Source organism: Myotis nattereri (assembly GCF_964212035.1).
Source record: "Myotis nattereri genome assembly, chromosome: 19".
NCBI lineage: Eukaryota > Metazoa > Chordata > Mammalia > Chiroptera > Vespertilionidae > Myotis > Myotis nattereri.
The window spans coordinates 11,195,902-11,211,620 of record NC_138095.1 but is presented as its reverse complement, the minus strand read 5'-3'; the positions used below and the strand labels follow the sequence as shown (position 1 = coordinate 11,211,620).

Here is a 15,719-nt window from a genome sequence, read left to right as displayed (position 1 = left end):
TTAGAACATTCTAGATCCCATGCTTCCTAGACAACACTCTAACTAGAATCAGAGGACTATAGGATCCTAAAACTTTAGGGATCAAAGCCCTTTATTCCTCTCTCATGATACTTACCGTTTTCGACCTTGAATTACAACTCTGCACATATATCTATCTCTTTTATTAGACTGCAAGAGCCTTATCTGGGTCATTTTGTATTTTACATAAAATTTAGCACCGCCTGGCCTGGCCAGTGTGGCTCTGTGGTTGAACGTCGACCTATGAACCAGGAGGTCATGGTTTGATTCCCAGATTGTGGGCTCAATCCCCAGTATGGGGTGTGCAGGAGGCAGCTGATCAATGATTCTCTCTCATCATTGATGTTTCTATCTCTCCCTCTCTCTTTCCTCTCTGAAATCAGTAAAAATATATTTGGAGAAAAAAATTTGGCACAGCCTTTTGTATATAGTTACACATGAAATAAATATCTAACACCTACTGCATGGTCATAGATGTGTTGAAGGAATGAATGATTACATGAATCATTTTAGTAATTCTAGAACCCATGCTCATATGACATATGAGGAAACAAGTTCAGGAACTTGCTTGCCCAAGGTCATGTAGAATTGCAGCAGCACCTTGGAGATGCACAGTACCAGTATTTATCTGGTGAATGAGTTGGTGGCAGAGCCAGGACTGAAAACCATAGACAACCAAGAGGCCCCTTGCCTTGAACCGGGATGACCTGGGTGTAGGATAATGTCCCTGAGCAATTCCTTCTTTGATAATGAATCTTCCTTGACCTAGAAATGAACCTGAGTGGTGCCATTAACTGATTGAGGGTAAGACAGGCTGACACTGCCTAGTGCTTCCTACTCTAATGTTGGGAACCTTTTCCTGGACCTTCTAAAAAGTTAGTTTGGGGAACTCTTTGCCCCACAGGTTCTGGTGGTGTGACCCTGAGTCACATTTGTCGAATGCTGTGCTGTCCAGGATAGTCCAACATCCCCTAGGCAAGTGTGACTAGTTACATTTAAATTAAATTCAGTGGCTCAGTTGTAGTAGCCACATTTCAAGTGCTCAGTAGCCACATGTGGCCACCGTATCAGACAGCACAGAAAGAGAACATTTCCATCATCATGGAAAGTTCCATGGACAGTGCTAGTCTAGAACCACCAAACTTCTATGGGCAGATCATGTGTGTGTGTGTGTGTGTGTGTGTGTGTGTGTGTGTGTGTTATTGAGCACTTACTATATGCCAGGCACTGGGCTCACTTTGCAATCACAATAAAGTATCTCATTTAATTCTCACATCAGTCCACTGAGGTAGGTGCAATTATTATCGTCAACTTACAGATGAGAAAATTAAAGTTCAGAGAGGTTAAGCAACTTGCCCAAGGTCACACAGCAAAGAAGTATTAGAGCCAGGATTTGAATCTAGGTCTCTCTATTCTCTGCTGAAATGCATCAGTCCCTGTGGTTTCTGAGATTTAAATCAAGTTCTGCCTCTGGGCCTGACCTTGTGTGTTAAAGAGAAGTAACTGCCCTGCTGGTGTGGCTCAGTGGTTGAGCATCAACCCCATGTACCAAGAGGTCACCGATTCAGTTCTGGGTCAGGGCACATGCCTGGGTTGTGGGCTTGCTCCCAGTAGTAGGCATGCAGGGGGCAGCCAATCGGTGTGATGTTTCTCTCTCATGGATGTTTCTATCTCTCCCTTTCCCTTCCTTTCTCTAAAAAAAAAAAAATCATTAAAAACATTTTTTTAAAGAGAAGAGTCATGCCCTAACGGTTTGGCTCAGTGGATAGAGCATCGGCCTGCGGACTGAAAGGTTCCAGGTTCGATTCCGGTCAAGGGCATGCACCTTGGTTGCGGGCACATCCCCAGTAGGAGGTGTGCAGGAGGCAGCTGATCGATGTTTCTAACTCTCTATCCCTCTCCCTTCCTCTCTGTAAAAAATCAATAAAAAAAAAATGTAAAAAAAGAGATGAGTCACTACAGGGACCACCAAATCTGTCACTGTGATCATTTTTAAAAACATATATATATACATTTTTATTGACCTCAGAGAGGAAGGGAGAGGGAGAGAGAGAAACATCAATGATGAGAGAGAATCATTAATCAGCTGTCTCCTGCATGCCCCCTACTGGGGATCAAGCCTGCAACTGGAACATATTCCCTGATCAGGAATTGAACAGTGACCTCCTGGTTCATAGGTCGACCCTCAACCACTGAGCCACACCGGCCAGGCTTTCACTGTGATTATTTAAGAAAACTTCCCTTCTCTTCCTCCCTTCCATTTCTTTTCCTTCCTTGCCCCCTCCTTCCTTTTGTTCTTTCTTCCCTCCCTGTCACCTCCCCATCCTTAATCCCTGAGTATGGACACTGTCAAGTCAGAATGGACCCTGCTGTAGCACTGGAGTAGGGTCTGGAGATGTCCTGGAACATGCTGGCACAGAAAGGAGGCAGGGGTACCCCAGAGTGTTCAGGGAAGTAGCTATTTACCAGTCAGTACAGAATTATTTTAATATTTTAACTAGCATGGCCCTCCCAGAGACCACCAGTGTGCCTGGCATAGGGTCCCCAAGCCAGTAGGACCCAGGATGTTGTGGGACTGCCCTGAGAAGAGAAGCTAGATCAGCGCCTGGCAAGGCCTCACCTACTCACTGCTGAGGGCCACACGTCAGTCCCCACCCTGCAACTTACTGGGGGGGCTCTTCCGTTGCCTCGGTGGGACACCAGGCAGAGACTTCACAGGTCTTCTTTGGAGGCTGCGGTTTATACAGTATACACTTTCCGGTCTGGATTCCTGCAGGGTCAAGGGGTCACAGAAGCACACGTGTGAAAGAACCGTGGGAGGAAACTCTCAACCCGAGCAAGAGACCATGCTTTTCAGCTCAAGCAGTTTCAGTTCCATGAAACCCTGACTGAACCACAAGCTTATTAAGCTGACCAAGCAGCATATCGAACGGTAGGCATTTTTTTAAAAAGCATCAGAGAGGACATAGGAAGACCATGGATGCTGTTGGCTTGTTTGCCTTCTTTCAAAGAAAGATGCTGTGAGGGGAGCTGGACAGGGTGTATTCTCTGAACTGGGAAAATGGACTAGAACTTGGCTTCTTATTGGGCATCTGAGTCCCTCGAGGAGTGTACAGCATGTGTCAGGGATGTGCACAGTTGCAGAATAAACATGGCACATCTTGCCTTGGTCAGTGTGTTCAGTGGTTAGAGCATTGGCCCCTGCACTGAAGGGTTGTGGGTTCGATTCCCAGTCAAGGGCATATACCTGGGTTGCAGGTTTAATCCCTGGCCCTGGCCCAGGTGCATTCAGAGGGCAACCGATTGATGTGTCTCTCTCATGTTGTTGTTTCTTTCTCCCTCCCTCCCTTCCTTACTCCCTTCCACTTTCTAAAAATCAATGGAAAAATATCCTAAGGTGAGGATTCAAAACAAAACAACAACAAAAAACACACGGCACAGCTTCCTGGAGCATCAGGGTCAGTTAAAGATTCCTGAGGGCAAAGTTAAATAGCAAGCAATGTTAAAATGATCTCTATACCAACTCAGACACACATGTATTATGGAATAAGAATGCAACATTCATAGGCCCTTCGTGTGTGCTTTATAACCACCTATATTTTTTCTTCTCTTTTTATTCTTTTATGTGGTAACTTTATTGTCATGTGCCCTTTATGTTAAAACAGGAAACATGGAGCCTGGCCGGTGTAGCTCAGTGGTTGAACATTGACCTATGAACCAGGAGGTCACAGATGGATTCCTGGTCAGGGCACATGGCTCCGGTTGTGGGTTCAATACCCAGTGTGGGGCGTGCAGGAGGCAGCCAATCAATGATTTCTCTCATCATTGATGTTTCTATCTCGCTCTCCCTCTCTGAAATCAATAAAAAATATATATTAAAAACAAAACAAAACAGGAGACGGAAATTCTGCAGGTTAATTTGTGTATGGTCCCCAGGTGTCGTAAGGGTACAAGTTCAAGCTCCTCCACCTCTGTGGAAATTCAAGACAGAAAGTTTAGTATACTCAGATGATATATAGGCCATTTGATTTTTCTGTCAGGTAGAACCCTGAAGGTGCTAATTTTGCAAGGTTTTTAGGAGCTCTCCTCCTCACTGGGGAATTAAAGTCACATTCACATCAGCAGCTGGTCCTCTGAGGACACAGCCAGACTCACCCATGGTCTGCTGAGGGTGGAAGAAGGCAGCTGAGAGCCAGAGTTAAAGATCTCCACTTTAGGACACTGCGAATGTCACCAGGATGCCAGACCATTCGTCCCCATGGTCCCGAAAAGAGACAGGACGTACCTTTGCTCTGCGGGTCCAGCCATCCCTTTATACAGCCCCGGTCAGAGGAACAGAGTGTCCTGCGGGTAGGGTGCTGCCAAGAGAAGGACAGGGTAGCGAGGAGTGAGTATGGAGTGCCCCTAAGATATGGAAAAGCAGCTGTCCTGTGTCCACACAAAAACTTGTACACAGATGGACACAGCAAGTCATAATAGCCAAAAAAAAATTGGAAACAACCCAAATATTCATCAACTAATGAGTGGACAGGTAAAATATAGTACATTTATACAGTGGAATAGTATTCAACCACGAAAAGGAATGAAGTACTACTGGCACATGCTACAACATTGGCAAACCTTGAAAACAGTGTGATAAGTGAAAGAAGTTAGACACAAAAGACCACAGATTGTAGGATTCATTTATGTAAAATATCCAGAATAGGCAAATCCATAGAGACAAAAAGCAGATCAGTCGTTGCCAGGGGCTGGGGAAGGGGGAATGGGGAGAGACTGCTAATGGGTATGAGGTTCTTTTTAGGGTGATGATAATGTTCTGAAATGGTGATAGTTGCACAATGTTGTGAATGTATTAAACCACTGAATTGTGCACTTTAAAATGTCGGGGTTTTGCCAGGCCAGCATGGTTCAGTTGTTGAGCATCAACCTATGGAAGTCATGGTTCTATTCCCAGTCAGGGCACATGCCTGGGTTATGGGCTCAATCCCCAGTGTGGGGTGTGCAGGAGGCAGCCAATCAGTGAGTCTCTCTCATCATTAATGGGTTTTTTCTCTCCCTCTCCTTTCCTCTCTGAAATCAATAAAAATATATTTAAAAAATAAAATAAAATGGTGGGTTTTGTGGTATATGAATTATATCTCAACAAAAACTAAAAATAAATAAAAATCGAAAACGTGGAAGTCAGGGCAGCCTGGGGCCACTGGCAGGGACAGCCCTCGGTGTGCAGAGCCAGAGGCCTGGTCCAAGCGGCTCTGTGGCTGCAGAACTGAATGAAGCAAATGGCATGAAGGCTCAGCAACCGATATGGAAATAAGGGGCGCCAGCCGGCCCTGTCTCCTGGCCTGAGAAAATGAGGTCTCAGGGCTGATAGCGGAGGACAGAGGAAGGAAAAGAGAAACGTGATGACTTGGCTTCTGTATTCTACTTCCCATTTCCTCAGGAGCAGGTTCACTGGCCAGTCTTAGGGAGACCAGGATGTGACACAGCCGCTAAGAAAATAGCTGCTGCTCATTATCTCCTGTGCAGTGCGTGGCTTTTACAGAGATTCAACAGGACCTCTGTGCCATTGTCTAGCTGCATGACTGGTCAAGTCCCTGCGCCTCTCTCAGCCTCAGTTTCCTCCTCTGTAAAAGGAGGGTGAACCGATCTACCTGAAGTGGTTGCTGTGAAGATGAAATGAGCATTATTGATACAGACAAAGGGAATGTTAGCCTGGTTTCAGGGTTAGATGGACACCACAGCGAAGACTGTCATAGGAGAGAGCAGATCCCCCCCAAGCTTTCAGACACTCAGACCTTGTCACCTGCGTGGGCTGATGAGCAAGACCCACGGGCAAGGCTGGTCCTCCCTCAGGCAGGAGACCTGCTCAATAGTGTCCCAGTGCTGACCCCTCGGTGCTGGGATGGTCCCTGGTAAAGCACAGGCATTACCTGAGTGGGCAATGGCAGGAAGGTGCGAGGAATAGGTAATATCTTGTAACACATCGCTCTAGATAAACTTACCAGAATATCTAGTTATCCTCTTAAAGAACAGAGGGCAGGACTGGGAAGGGACAGAGTAGGACAAATACATTTTTTTTAGAATGCATAAGAATTTTTCTTTGGTTTTTAATAATTATAAATGTAATGCATAGAATATAGCTATGTATCAGGAAATACTTCTTTTTTTCAATTACTTTTTTTTAATCCTCACCTGAGGATATTTTTTCATTGATTTTTAGAGAGAGTGGGGAAGACAGAGAGAAATATCGATACCAGAGCCTGGGCCTGCAACCGAGGTACATGTCCTTGACCGGAATGGAACCTGGGACGCTTTGGTCTGCAGACCAACGCTCTGTCCACTAAGCTGAACTGGCTAAGGCAGGACAAATACATTTTGATAGGGAAGAAAGTTTTCCGGAAAGAGATAGGGGAAGGTCAAGAGTCTGGAGAGGGCGAAGTCAAGTTGGGAAAGACTACATGGGTGGTGGTGGTAGGGAGACAGGTAGCATTTACCTGATGCGGAGACTGAAAGGCTAGGAAGTGGGATGATAATAAACAAGCAAAAAGAAGTGCAGTGAGAAGGCAAATGTGAGCTGTGTGACAATGTTCCCAGACAGACAGTTCGCAGTTGTTCGTAGTAGGAAAAGCCATCTAAGAGAATGCCTGCGTTCTAAACAGGGCTCTGCCTGCAGCAAGCTGTGCAACTTAACCCGTCTGATCTGCGTCTGACCTGTAAAATGGGGCTGGGAATGCTGTTACCCTCCTAAACTTGTGAGGCTCCACTGAAATGTGAAATGCTGCACAAATGCCAAAGATCAGTGTTGTCAGGAGCCATGCGGGAGGGAGCAATGGAGGAAGCAGGCCTCTAGCCTGCACAGGTGCCTAGTACCTGAGCTGGAGACAGGGGACAGGCAAAGATGGGGCGGCTCCAGAGAGAGAACTGCAGTGTCTTCTGATACAGCCCAGACCCACACTCAACAAAGGAGGCTCAGTAATGTTTGCGAGCTGGAAGACATATCAGATCTCAATTCCCACATTCTCCCCGCCCTTTCTCTTGCCTGAGTGTCCTCCAGAACTCTTATCGCCAGTCTAACTGCTCTGGGTCCCTTCCTTACCTCTGGACAAAGCCCCTGCACCTGGCCCTTTGTCTTGAGAAAGTTTGTCATCACAAAGAAGGAGTTCCCCTGCGGAGAAAAAAGGAGAGAAGTTCAATGCAAAGCCTTTGAGAACAAAACTATTTAATCTTAATTATCCAGCTTGCTAAGTGCCTGGGGCGAACCCTTCCACTCTGCTAAACTTCAGTCTGGAAATCAGGGTCGGGAGCAAATTTGGGACTACACGGAGGACTTAATATCAAAACTGGATGAGCCACCCTGCTGAGCTGAGAGAGAGCAGAGGCACATGGAAACTGATTGAGGATTCCTTTTCCATTCCAGCTTCCCAGTAAAAACCCATTAAATTGAAACTCAGGAGACCTGGGGAGGCAGAACTGGGGGTGTTTGTTGGCTTCAGCAGAGTGCTGTTCAGATTATCTAGGACTTTAATAAAAGGGCAATAGGACACCCCACCACCTGGGAAATAGCAGGAGAATTTAATGACCCGCTGTTAGCAACAAACAGATAACAGCTTAGTTTTTATGGTTTTACAAAGCTGTCCAGCTCCCAGAGGCCCTTTTGTTTCTCCCACCTCCCACATATTCTCGAGTCACCTTCGACTTCTCCATTTTGACAATTCTAATTTTATTTTCTCTTCTTGCGAATTTAGGCAGCCGGATGCCCTTTCTGTGTGATCCACACCCTTTCTTTCTTTGTCCTTTGTATCCTTCCTTAAACACCCAAGAGTGTTTTCCTGGAGACATTTTGTTGACAAAGTGCCACACAAACAATACAGAAGGGCTGGTCCTCTCCAGGCGGAAAGTTCTTTGTCCGTCTGAATCTAGGCAGCCCTTGCTGACTCCTTGGCCCTGCTCCTAAAAAGCGGTGTGCAACTCAAAGTATGAGTGAGTCCAGTCATGTTTTAAATGCACCAGGACACACAACTATTTTGAGGAGCCCTGGAGGACTTGATAAAGCAAAGAATCATCTCCTTTGAGCTGTTAGATCTGACCCAGTTTTGCAATTTTTAGGTTTTCTCTGTTGGTATTTTCACAGAGCTTTTTAAATAGGGCCAGTATTTTTCTGGAGTAAGGCTCTAGGTCCCAGGGCTGGGGGCAGGGGGAAGGGCACGAGGCCCTGGTGACAGTGAGCAGGGATGCGTCCTGGGAGGATGCTGACCAGTGCTCACCTGCACGGGGAAGGTGTAATCTGCCGTGTCGAAGACTCTGTGCACCTCCTTTCCATTCTCCAGAATCTCCTCTCTCACCTCCGCTATGCCTTTCACCTTGGTGTGCACAGAACTGATCAGAGTCTCTTTCCGCTGATACCGCTTGTCACACACCAGAGCAAAGCTAAGTGGCAGACACAGAAAAGCATTAGTGGTTTTCTCGAGGGAGGCCCAATGCTGTGGTTTTGGGTGGAGGCTGCCTCCATTCCAATCCTAGCTTTGCTAGGAAACTTTGGGCCAGCGACTTGCCTTGTCTGCGACTCATTTTCCTCGTGTATAAGATGGGAAGAACGGTATACCTACCTCGTAAGTATTAGATCTGATCAAATAATATTCCCTCCCCTAGGAAACTGACCTTTAGATCATTTCACAATCAACATTCCTTTTTGCTTAGACCACATTCCATTTGCTAAGATCAGTAACTTTCCCCTCCAGACTTGCCCAGGACCCGGACCCATCCAAAGAATTCACTTCTGAAAAAGCCTTGAGTCCTTTAAAATCTTTGACTCCCCACCCCTGGGTGCTGGCACCATTTTGGGGCTCAGCCATCTGGTTTCCAGGTGACCTAATCTACACTAATAAAAGACAAACATGCAAATTGATTTTTGCTACACCTTAAGCCATGCCCACCAGCCAATCAGAGTGACTATATGCAAATTAACCCAACCAAAATGGTGGCCTGCAGCCACAGAGCTGGAGCAAGTAGAAGGCTTGGTTGCCCCAGTGATGGAGGAAGCCAAGCTTCCCGCCTGCTGTGGCCCAGCTCTGAGTTCCACTCAAGGCAACAAAGTTTCAATTATAGAAGATAAATAAACCCCAGATACCTGCTTTCAGCTAGCCCATGGCCACGGAGCTGGAGCGAGCAGGAAGCTTGGGTTGCCCCTGGCGATGGAGGGAGCCAAGCTTCCCGCCCCCCTGGCCGGCTCTGAGCTCCACTCAAGGCTACAAAGTTTCAATTATAGAAGGTAAATAAATCCCAGAATAAAAAAGAAAAAAAGGAGAGGCTGGGAGCTTCCATCGCCGGGGGGCTTGGCCAGCCTGAAAACGGCCTTCGTCCCCTCACCCAGACTGGCCAGGCACTCCAGTGGGGACCCCCCACCCTAAATGGGGTGTGGCCAGCCTGAAAACAGCCATCAGCCCCTCACTCAGGCTGGCCAAACCTCCATGGGGTGAGGGTCCCCACTGGGGAGGGGCTTGACCAGCCTGCAAACACCCATCAGCCACTTACCCTGGCTGGCCAGGCACCCCAGTGGTGACCCCCACCCTGAAGAGGGTGTGACCAGCCTGCAAACACCCATCAGCCCCTCACCCAGGCTGGCCAGGCACCCGAGCGGGACCCCCACTCTGATCTGGGACACCCTTCAGGGCAAACCAGCTGGTCCCCACCCGTGCACCAGGCCTCTACCCTATATAATAAAAGGGTAATATGCAAATTGACCCTAACAGCAGAACGGCCGTGAATGACTGGTCACTATGACCCACACTGACCACCAGGGGGAAGATGCTCAAGGCAGGAGCTGTCCCCTGGTGGTCAGTGCACTCCCACAGGGGGAGCTCTGCTCAGCCACAAGCCAGGCTGATGGCTGCCAGCACAGCAGTGGTGGCGGGAGCCTTTCCTGCCTCCTCAGTAGCACTAAGGATGTCTGACTGCAGCTTAGGTCTGCTCCCTGCTGGTAAGTGGACATCCCCTGAGGGCTGCCGTGCTGCCAGAGGGATGCCTGACTGCCAGCTTGGGCCTGATCTCCCAGGGACGTCCTCTGAGGGGTCCCAGACTGCAAGAGGGAATAGGCCGGGCTGAGGGACCCCCCACCCCCCGAGTGCACAAATTTTGTGCACTGGGGCTCTAGTAAATTCGTAATTGTTTACCCCTTTCGGCCTCATGCACTCCTCCTTCAGTGACCCTAACAGTGGGATTGTTGATGAATTATGTATTCAAATTCCACACAGTGAGCTACATGGAAACTATCGCCCCAGTGTCAACCTCTAATATTGCCTAATACAGATAGACCCTAATTTACAGGACAGCGTCTCAAATATCAGAGTTCACCTGGCATTAATTCACCAGCTTTGTTCTGGGACTCAGAAACCCATCGGTACCTATCTAAGGGTATGTCCAGCAGGTCAGCCACCTGTTTTCTAGAAAGACACACCTGTTTTATAAATAATATTGATAATACGCGCTATCCTTTGTTGAGCACTTCAGATGTGCTGAGAGCTCTACACAAATCATTTCCTTTCATCCTCACACCAATAGGAGATAGTATTGCCATTATCGTCTTCTGTAGATGAGAGAATGGACTCAGAGAGGTGAAGGATCTTGCCCACAGATAGGCAGTGGCAGAACTGAGGTTCTTGACTGATCTACCAGGTAGTCCAGAGCCAGACCTTTTAACCACGTGCTATTCTTGTTCATGCCTTATGTAGCTCTGCCTCCAGTTTCCTGCCTTTCAGGTCAGTTCATTAGCTGTTAATACCTTATTTAGAACATGAATGTAAATTACTATGGTGGGGTAACTAAAGAGGGGAAGTGGAATTGATTATTAAAAATGGTAGATTTCATTTCCACATGTTTTCCCTGCCTCCCATTGCCCAAAATAATTAAGAGTTTATCCTAAATGCTTTCTTTATTCATTCAGCATGTGTTTATTTGATCTCTTCCTTCTGCCCAGCCCCTAATATCTGAAGGATATTGGGAAGTCTAAGCCAACAGCTGCCCCCGGGAGCTGACCTTGGAAGCCAAGACAAAGTGGGCCAAGACATGGTCCCAGCTGTTCTCAACCAGGGAGCTTTCAAAATTGTAGCTCCCAGAGCCAGCCCTGGAAACTATGGTTCTATAAATCTGGAGAGTTTTCCAGGTGCCTATATACCTTTTAAAAGTTGCCCTGCTGTTGCCCTGGCTGACTTGGATAGAGCCTGCAGTGGATGGAGCATCGGTCTGTGGACTGAAGGGCCCGGGGTTTGATTCCAGCCAAGGGCACATGCCTGGGTTGCAGGCTCAATCCCCAGTAGGGGATGTGCAGGAGGCTGCCTATCAATGATTCTCTTTTATCACTCATGTTTCTATCTCTCTCTCCTTCCCCCTTCCTCTCTGAAATAAATAAAGAAATATATTTTAAAAAGTTAAAAAAAAAAGTCGCCCTGCTGATTTTAATACACAGGTAGGTTTGAAAACCCCTGGGAATTGCATAAAAAGATAACGCATATTTGCCAATATGAAGTCCACCTGAAGACGTGCATTCCCCATGACCCAGCAGTTCCATTCGCAGGTGTATGCCCTGGAGACACCCTCATACTGGTACATGTGCCTAAGGAGGACTGTACAGAATGTCTATGGCAGCATTCTTTGTATGAGGGAAAACCAGAGATAACCTAAATGTCCTTGAATGTTGAATGGGTAAATAAATTGTTGGATTCACACAATGGGATGCTCTACAGCAGGGGTGGGGAATGTTGGCAGAGGGCTGTATAAGGTCCAATAAATCATTTGGTCTGGCCCTTTCGGGGCATTAAAAGTGAGTTAATTAAATGAGCCAAATATAGCAGGCTAATTTTTAAGTTAATTTTGTATGGTCCTCGAATGATGCTATAAGTATCTAAATGGTCCTGGGCAGAAAAAAAGGTTCCCCACCCCCGCTCTACAGCAGTGAGAATGATGGCGAGCTAATTGTATCAATATGAAAATAACAATGTTGCCCTGACCAGTTTGGCTCAGTGGCTAGAGCGTCGGCCTGCGGACTGAAGGGTCCCAGGTTTGATTCCGGTCAAGGGCATGTACCTTGGTTGCGGGCACATCCCCAGTAGGGGGTGTGCAGGAGGCAGCTGATGGATGTTTCTCTCTCATGGATGTTTCTAACTCTCTATCCCTCTCCCTTCCTCTCTGTAAAAAATCAATAAAATATATTTTTTTTAAAAAAGAAAAGAACAAATGTTGAGCAACCAAAGCATGCCACATTATGATAGAAGGTTTAAAGAAATCCAGAACATAATTATATACTCAAATACCTGTCCACATGTATTCATAGCAGCACTATTCACAATAACCAAAAGGAGACAACCCAAAGGTTCAACAGTAGATTAATGGAAGAAAAAAAAAAAGTGATCTACCCATATATTATTCAGCCATGAAAAGGAATAAAGTGCTGAAACATGCTACCCTATGGATGAACCTTGAAAACACTATGCTAAGTGAAAGAAGCCAGACGCAAAAGATCACATATTATATATCCCATTGATATGAAAGATCCAGAGGAAAATCCATAGAGACAGAGAGTAGTAGATTGATGGTTGCCAGGGGCTGGGAGCAGAGAGAAATGGGTATTAACTGCCGAATGGGCATAGGGCTTCTTTTAGGCGATGAAAATGTTCTGGAACTAGACAGAGGTGGTGGTTGCACAACCTTGTGCATGTACCAAATGCCACTGACTTGCTCATGTTAAAATGATTGATTTTACCCTAGCTGGTTTGGCTCAGCGGATAGAGCATCAGCCTGCAGACCAAAAGGTCCCAGATTCGATTCCGGTCAAAGGCATGTACCTTGGTTGTAGACTCCTCCCCGGCCCAGGCCCTGATAGGGGCTCATGCAGGAGGCAACCAATTGATGCATTTCTCTCACATCAATGTTTCCCTCTGTCTTTCCCTCACTCTTCTACTCTCCCTAAAAATTAATGGAAAAATATCCTTGGGTGAGGATTTAAAAAAAAAAAAAAGGTTGATTTTATGTTTTAGGAATTTCACCTCAAGGAAAACCTTTTTATAGTTATGGACATATGTTGTAGAAACATGAAAACAACAATTCTATGGTTGTTTTGATATTTCTACAACATATATCCAAGCACCAAATTCAGGATGATGTTTAGAAGGGGAGAGGAAAGAGAACGGATGCAGGCTGGGTCTGCAGGGAGCTAAACCTGGACTAGTAATATTCTTTTCCTAAGTGGAATGGTGGCGTATGAGTGTTTATTATATTCTTCTCAATATATTTTAGTATTTCTATAACATTCATTAAAAAAGAAAGCTCATGAAGAAAGAGTGGTGGCAAGAGATCCAGAATTGAGACCCAACCAGCATCCACAAGACCGAGCTAGTCAATGTAATTCCACAGACAAATAGATAACACTGTTCAACAGTACACTGCTGCCTCCCATCACAACATGGACATGGTCTGTGCCATGTTTTTCCCCATTGGCTATTGCAACATTTTCCCAGGAAAATCCTGGGTCAGTCTGGCCCACCATTTGGGAAGCTCAGTTCTGGTCTCTCACATCCATTCCAGAACGGACAGTGTGTTCTAGAGCAGCCTTAGTGGAATCCAGGCCCCTGTACATCGGAGGACTTGTCTCTGTATAATAATGAACGTATCATTTTAAGAATTCAAATGCTTCAGAGCCACATTGCAGGGGGAAAAAGAGTTTGCAGTGCCCTGCCCGATGGGAAGAACATACTAACGACTGTCCCGGCAGCTCTCTCCAGACTCACTTGGTGACTCAGACAAGCCATGAACCTTTCAGGGACCATGGGTTTAGTCCCTGAATGAGGAGCTAACTGCCTGGCTTCCGGCTCCCTGTGACCTTTTGGCTGTGGGTAGGGACAATTCTCATCCTCTGAAGCCTGCAAACCACATATCCCTGAAGTGAAAGGGGCAGGAAGGCGCTGGGGACTTAGCTGGGTCATGTCCAATGGTTAGGTAGAGATAATGGGGGAGAAGAGAGTGGAGAGTCTGGAAGGCGGAGAGGGCTGACATGAGAGAAGCCTGGCTGAAAGGGCAGGGGAAACAAGGGATAAAAGGGAGGGGGGATGGAGAATGAGGTCAGCCCCAGAAGCCCTCAGGCTTGCACTCTGCACCTGACTCACCAAATGTAGACAAGGATCCCTGTTATAATGAGGTTCTTCAGAATCCCCATCCACAGGCTCTGAATATGAATGACTTTGGCAACTTGCACAGACTGGCATATCTTGGGGAATTGGCACCGGACGGGCATGGAGAGAGACCTCAGAACACAGTGGGGGAAAAAGTGCCTCTCAGCGAAGCCTGCCTCTTCCTCACAATGTCTGGGCTCCCTGAGCAAAGGTTTCTCTAAATTGACCTCAACCAACACCCATTTTTGATAAAAACTCTCAGCAAGTTGGGAGTACAAGGATCATACCTCAACATAATAAATGCCATATATGACAGGCCCACAGCCAACATCATACTCAATGGACAAAAACTAACACCATTTCCCCTAAGAACAGGAACAAGACAGGGATGCCCACTCTCACCACTCCTGTTCAACATAGCACTGGAAGTATTAGCCATTGCAATTAGACAAGAAGAAGAAATAAAAGGCATCCAAATTGGAAAAGAGGAAATAAAACTGTCCTTATTTGCAGACGACATGATATTATACATACAAAACCCTAGAGACTCCATCAAAAAACTACTAGACTTAATACATGAATTTGGCAATGTAGCAGGATACAAAATTAACCCCAAGAAATCTGAGGCATTTCTATACACCAATAGTGAACTTTCAGAAAGAGAGATTATAAAAACAATCCCATTTACCATCGCACCAAAAAAATTAAGTTACCTAGGAATAAACTTAACTAAAGAGGTAAAAGACCTCTACTCAGAAAACTACAGGACATTGAAAAAAGAGATAGAGGAAGACATAAACAGATGGAAGAACATACCGTGTTCATGGATTGGTAGAATCAACATCATTAAAATGTCCATACTACCCAAAGCAATCTATAAATTCAACACACTTCCCATTAAAATACCAACGGCATACTTCACAGATCTAGAACAAACTCTCCAAAAATTCATCTGGAATAAAAAAAGATCCCGAATACCTGCAACAATCCTGAGAAAGAACAAAGTAGGTGGGATCTCAATACCAGATATCAAGCTGTATTACAAAGCCACTGTTCTCAAAACTGCCTGGTACTGGCACAAGAACAGACATATAGATCAATGGAATAGAATAGAGAGCCCAGAAATCGGCCCGAACCAATATGCTCAATTAATATTTGACAAAGGAGGCAAGAACATACAATGGAGCCAAGATAGTCTCTTCAATAAATGGCGTTGGGAAAATTGGACAGATATATGCAAGAAAATGAAACTAGACCACCAACTTACACCATACACAAAAATAAACTCAAAATGGATAAAGGACTTAAATGCACGATGGGAAGCCATAAAAATTCTAGAAGAATCCAAAGGCAACAAAATCTCAGACATATGCCGAAGCAATTTCTTCACTGATACAGCTCCTAGGGCACTTGAAACTAAAGAGAAAATGAACAAATGGGACTACATCAAAATAAAAAGCTTCTGCACAGCAAAAGAAACCATCAACAAAACAACAAGAAAACCCACTGCGTGGGAAAACATATTTGCCAATGTCATATCTG

The 15,719-nt window shown here is 45.9% G+C and overlaps 2 protein-coding genes across 4 annotated transcripts in view; one reads left to right on the top strand and one right to left on the bottom strand.

Moving 5' to 3' along the window:
- IFT81 (intraflagellar transport 81) overlaps window positions 1–15,719 on the top strand; it is a 133,399-nt gene that overhangs the window by 26,137 nt on the left and 91,543 nt on the right. The gene's annotated exons all lie outside the window — the stretch shown is intronic.
- P2RX7 (purinergic receptor P2X 7) overlaps window positions 1–15,719 on the bottom strand; it is a gene marked incomplete at both ends in the record, with an annotated part of 41,764 nt that overhangs the window by 16,644 nt on the left and 9,401 nt on the right. The window contains 5 exons of one of the 2 annotated variants that reach the window (XM_081113398.1): window positions 2,686–2,788; window positions 4,304–4,376; window positions 7,115–7,183; window positions 8,283–8,445; window positions 14,172–14,299. In XM_081113398.1, the coding sequence (XP_080969524.1) occupies window positions 2,686–2,788; window positions 4,304–4,376; window positions 7,115–7,183; window positions 8,283–8,445; window positions 14,172–14,299 (536 nt within the window). Of the gene's footprint in view, window positions 1–2,685; window positions 2,789–4,303; window positions 4,377–7,114; window positions 7,184–8,282; window positions 8,446–14,171; window positions 14,300–15,719 lie in introns of those variants that run through there. The other variant, XM_081113399.1, reaches the window with a different exon arrangement.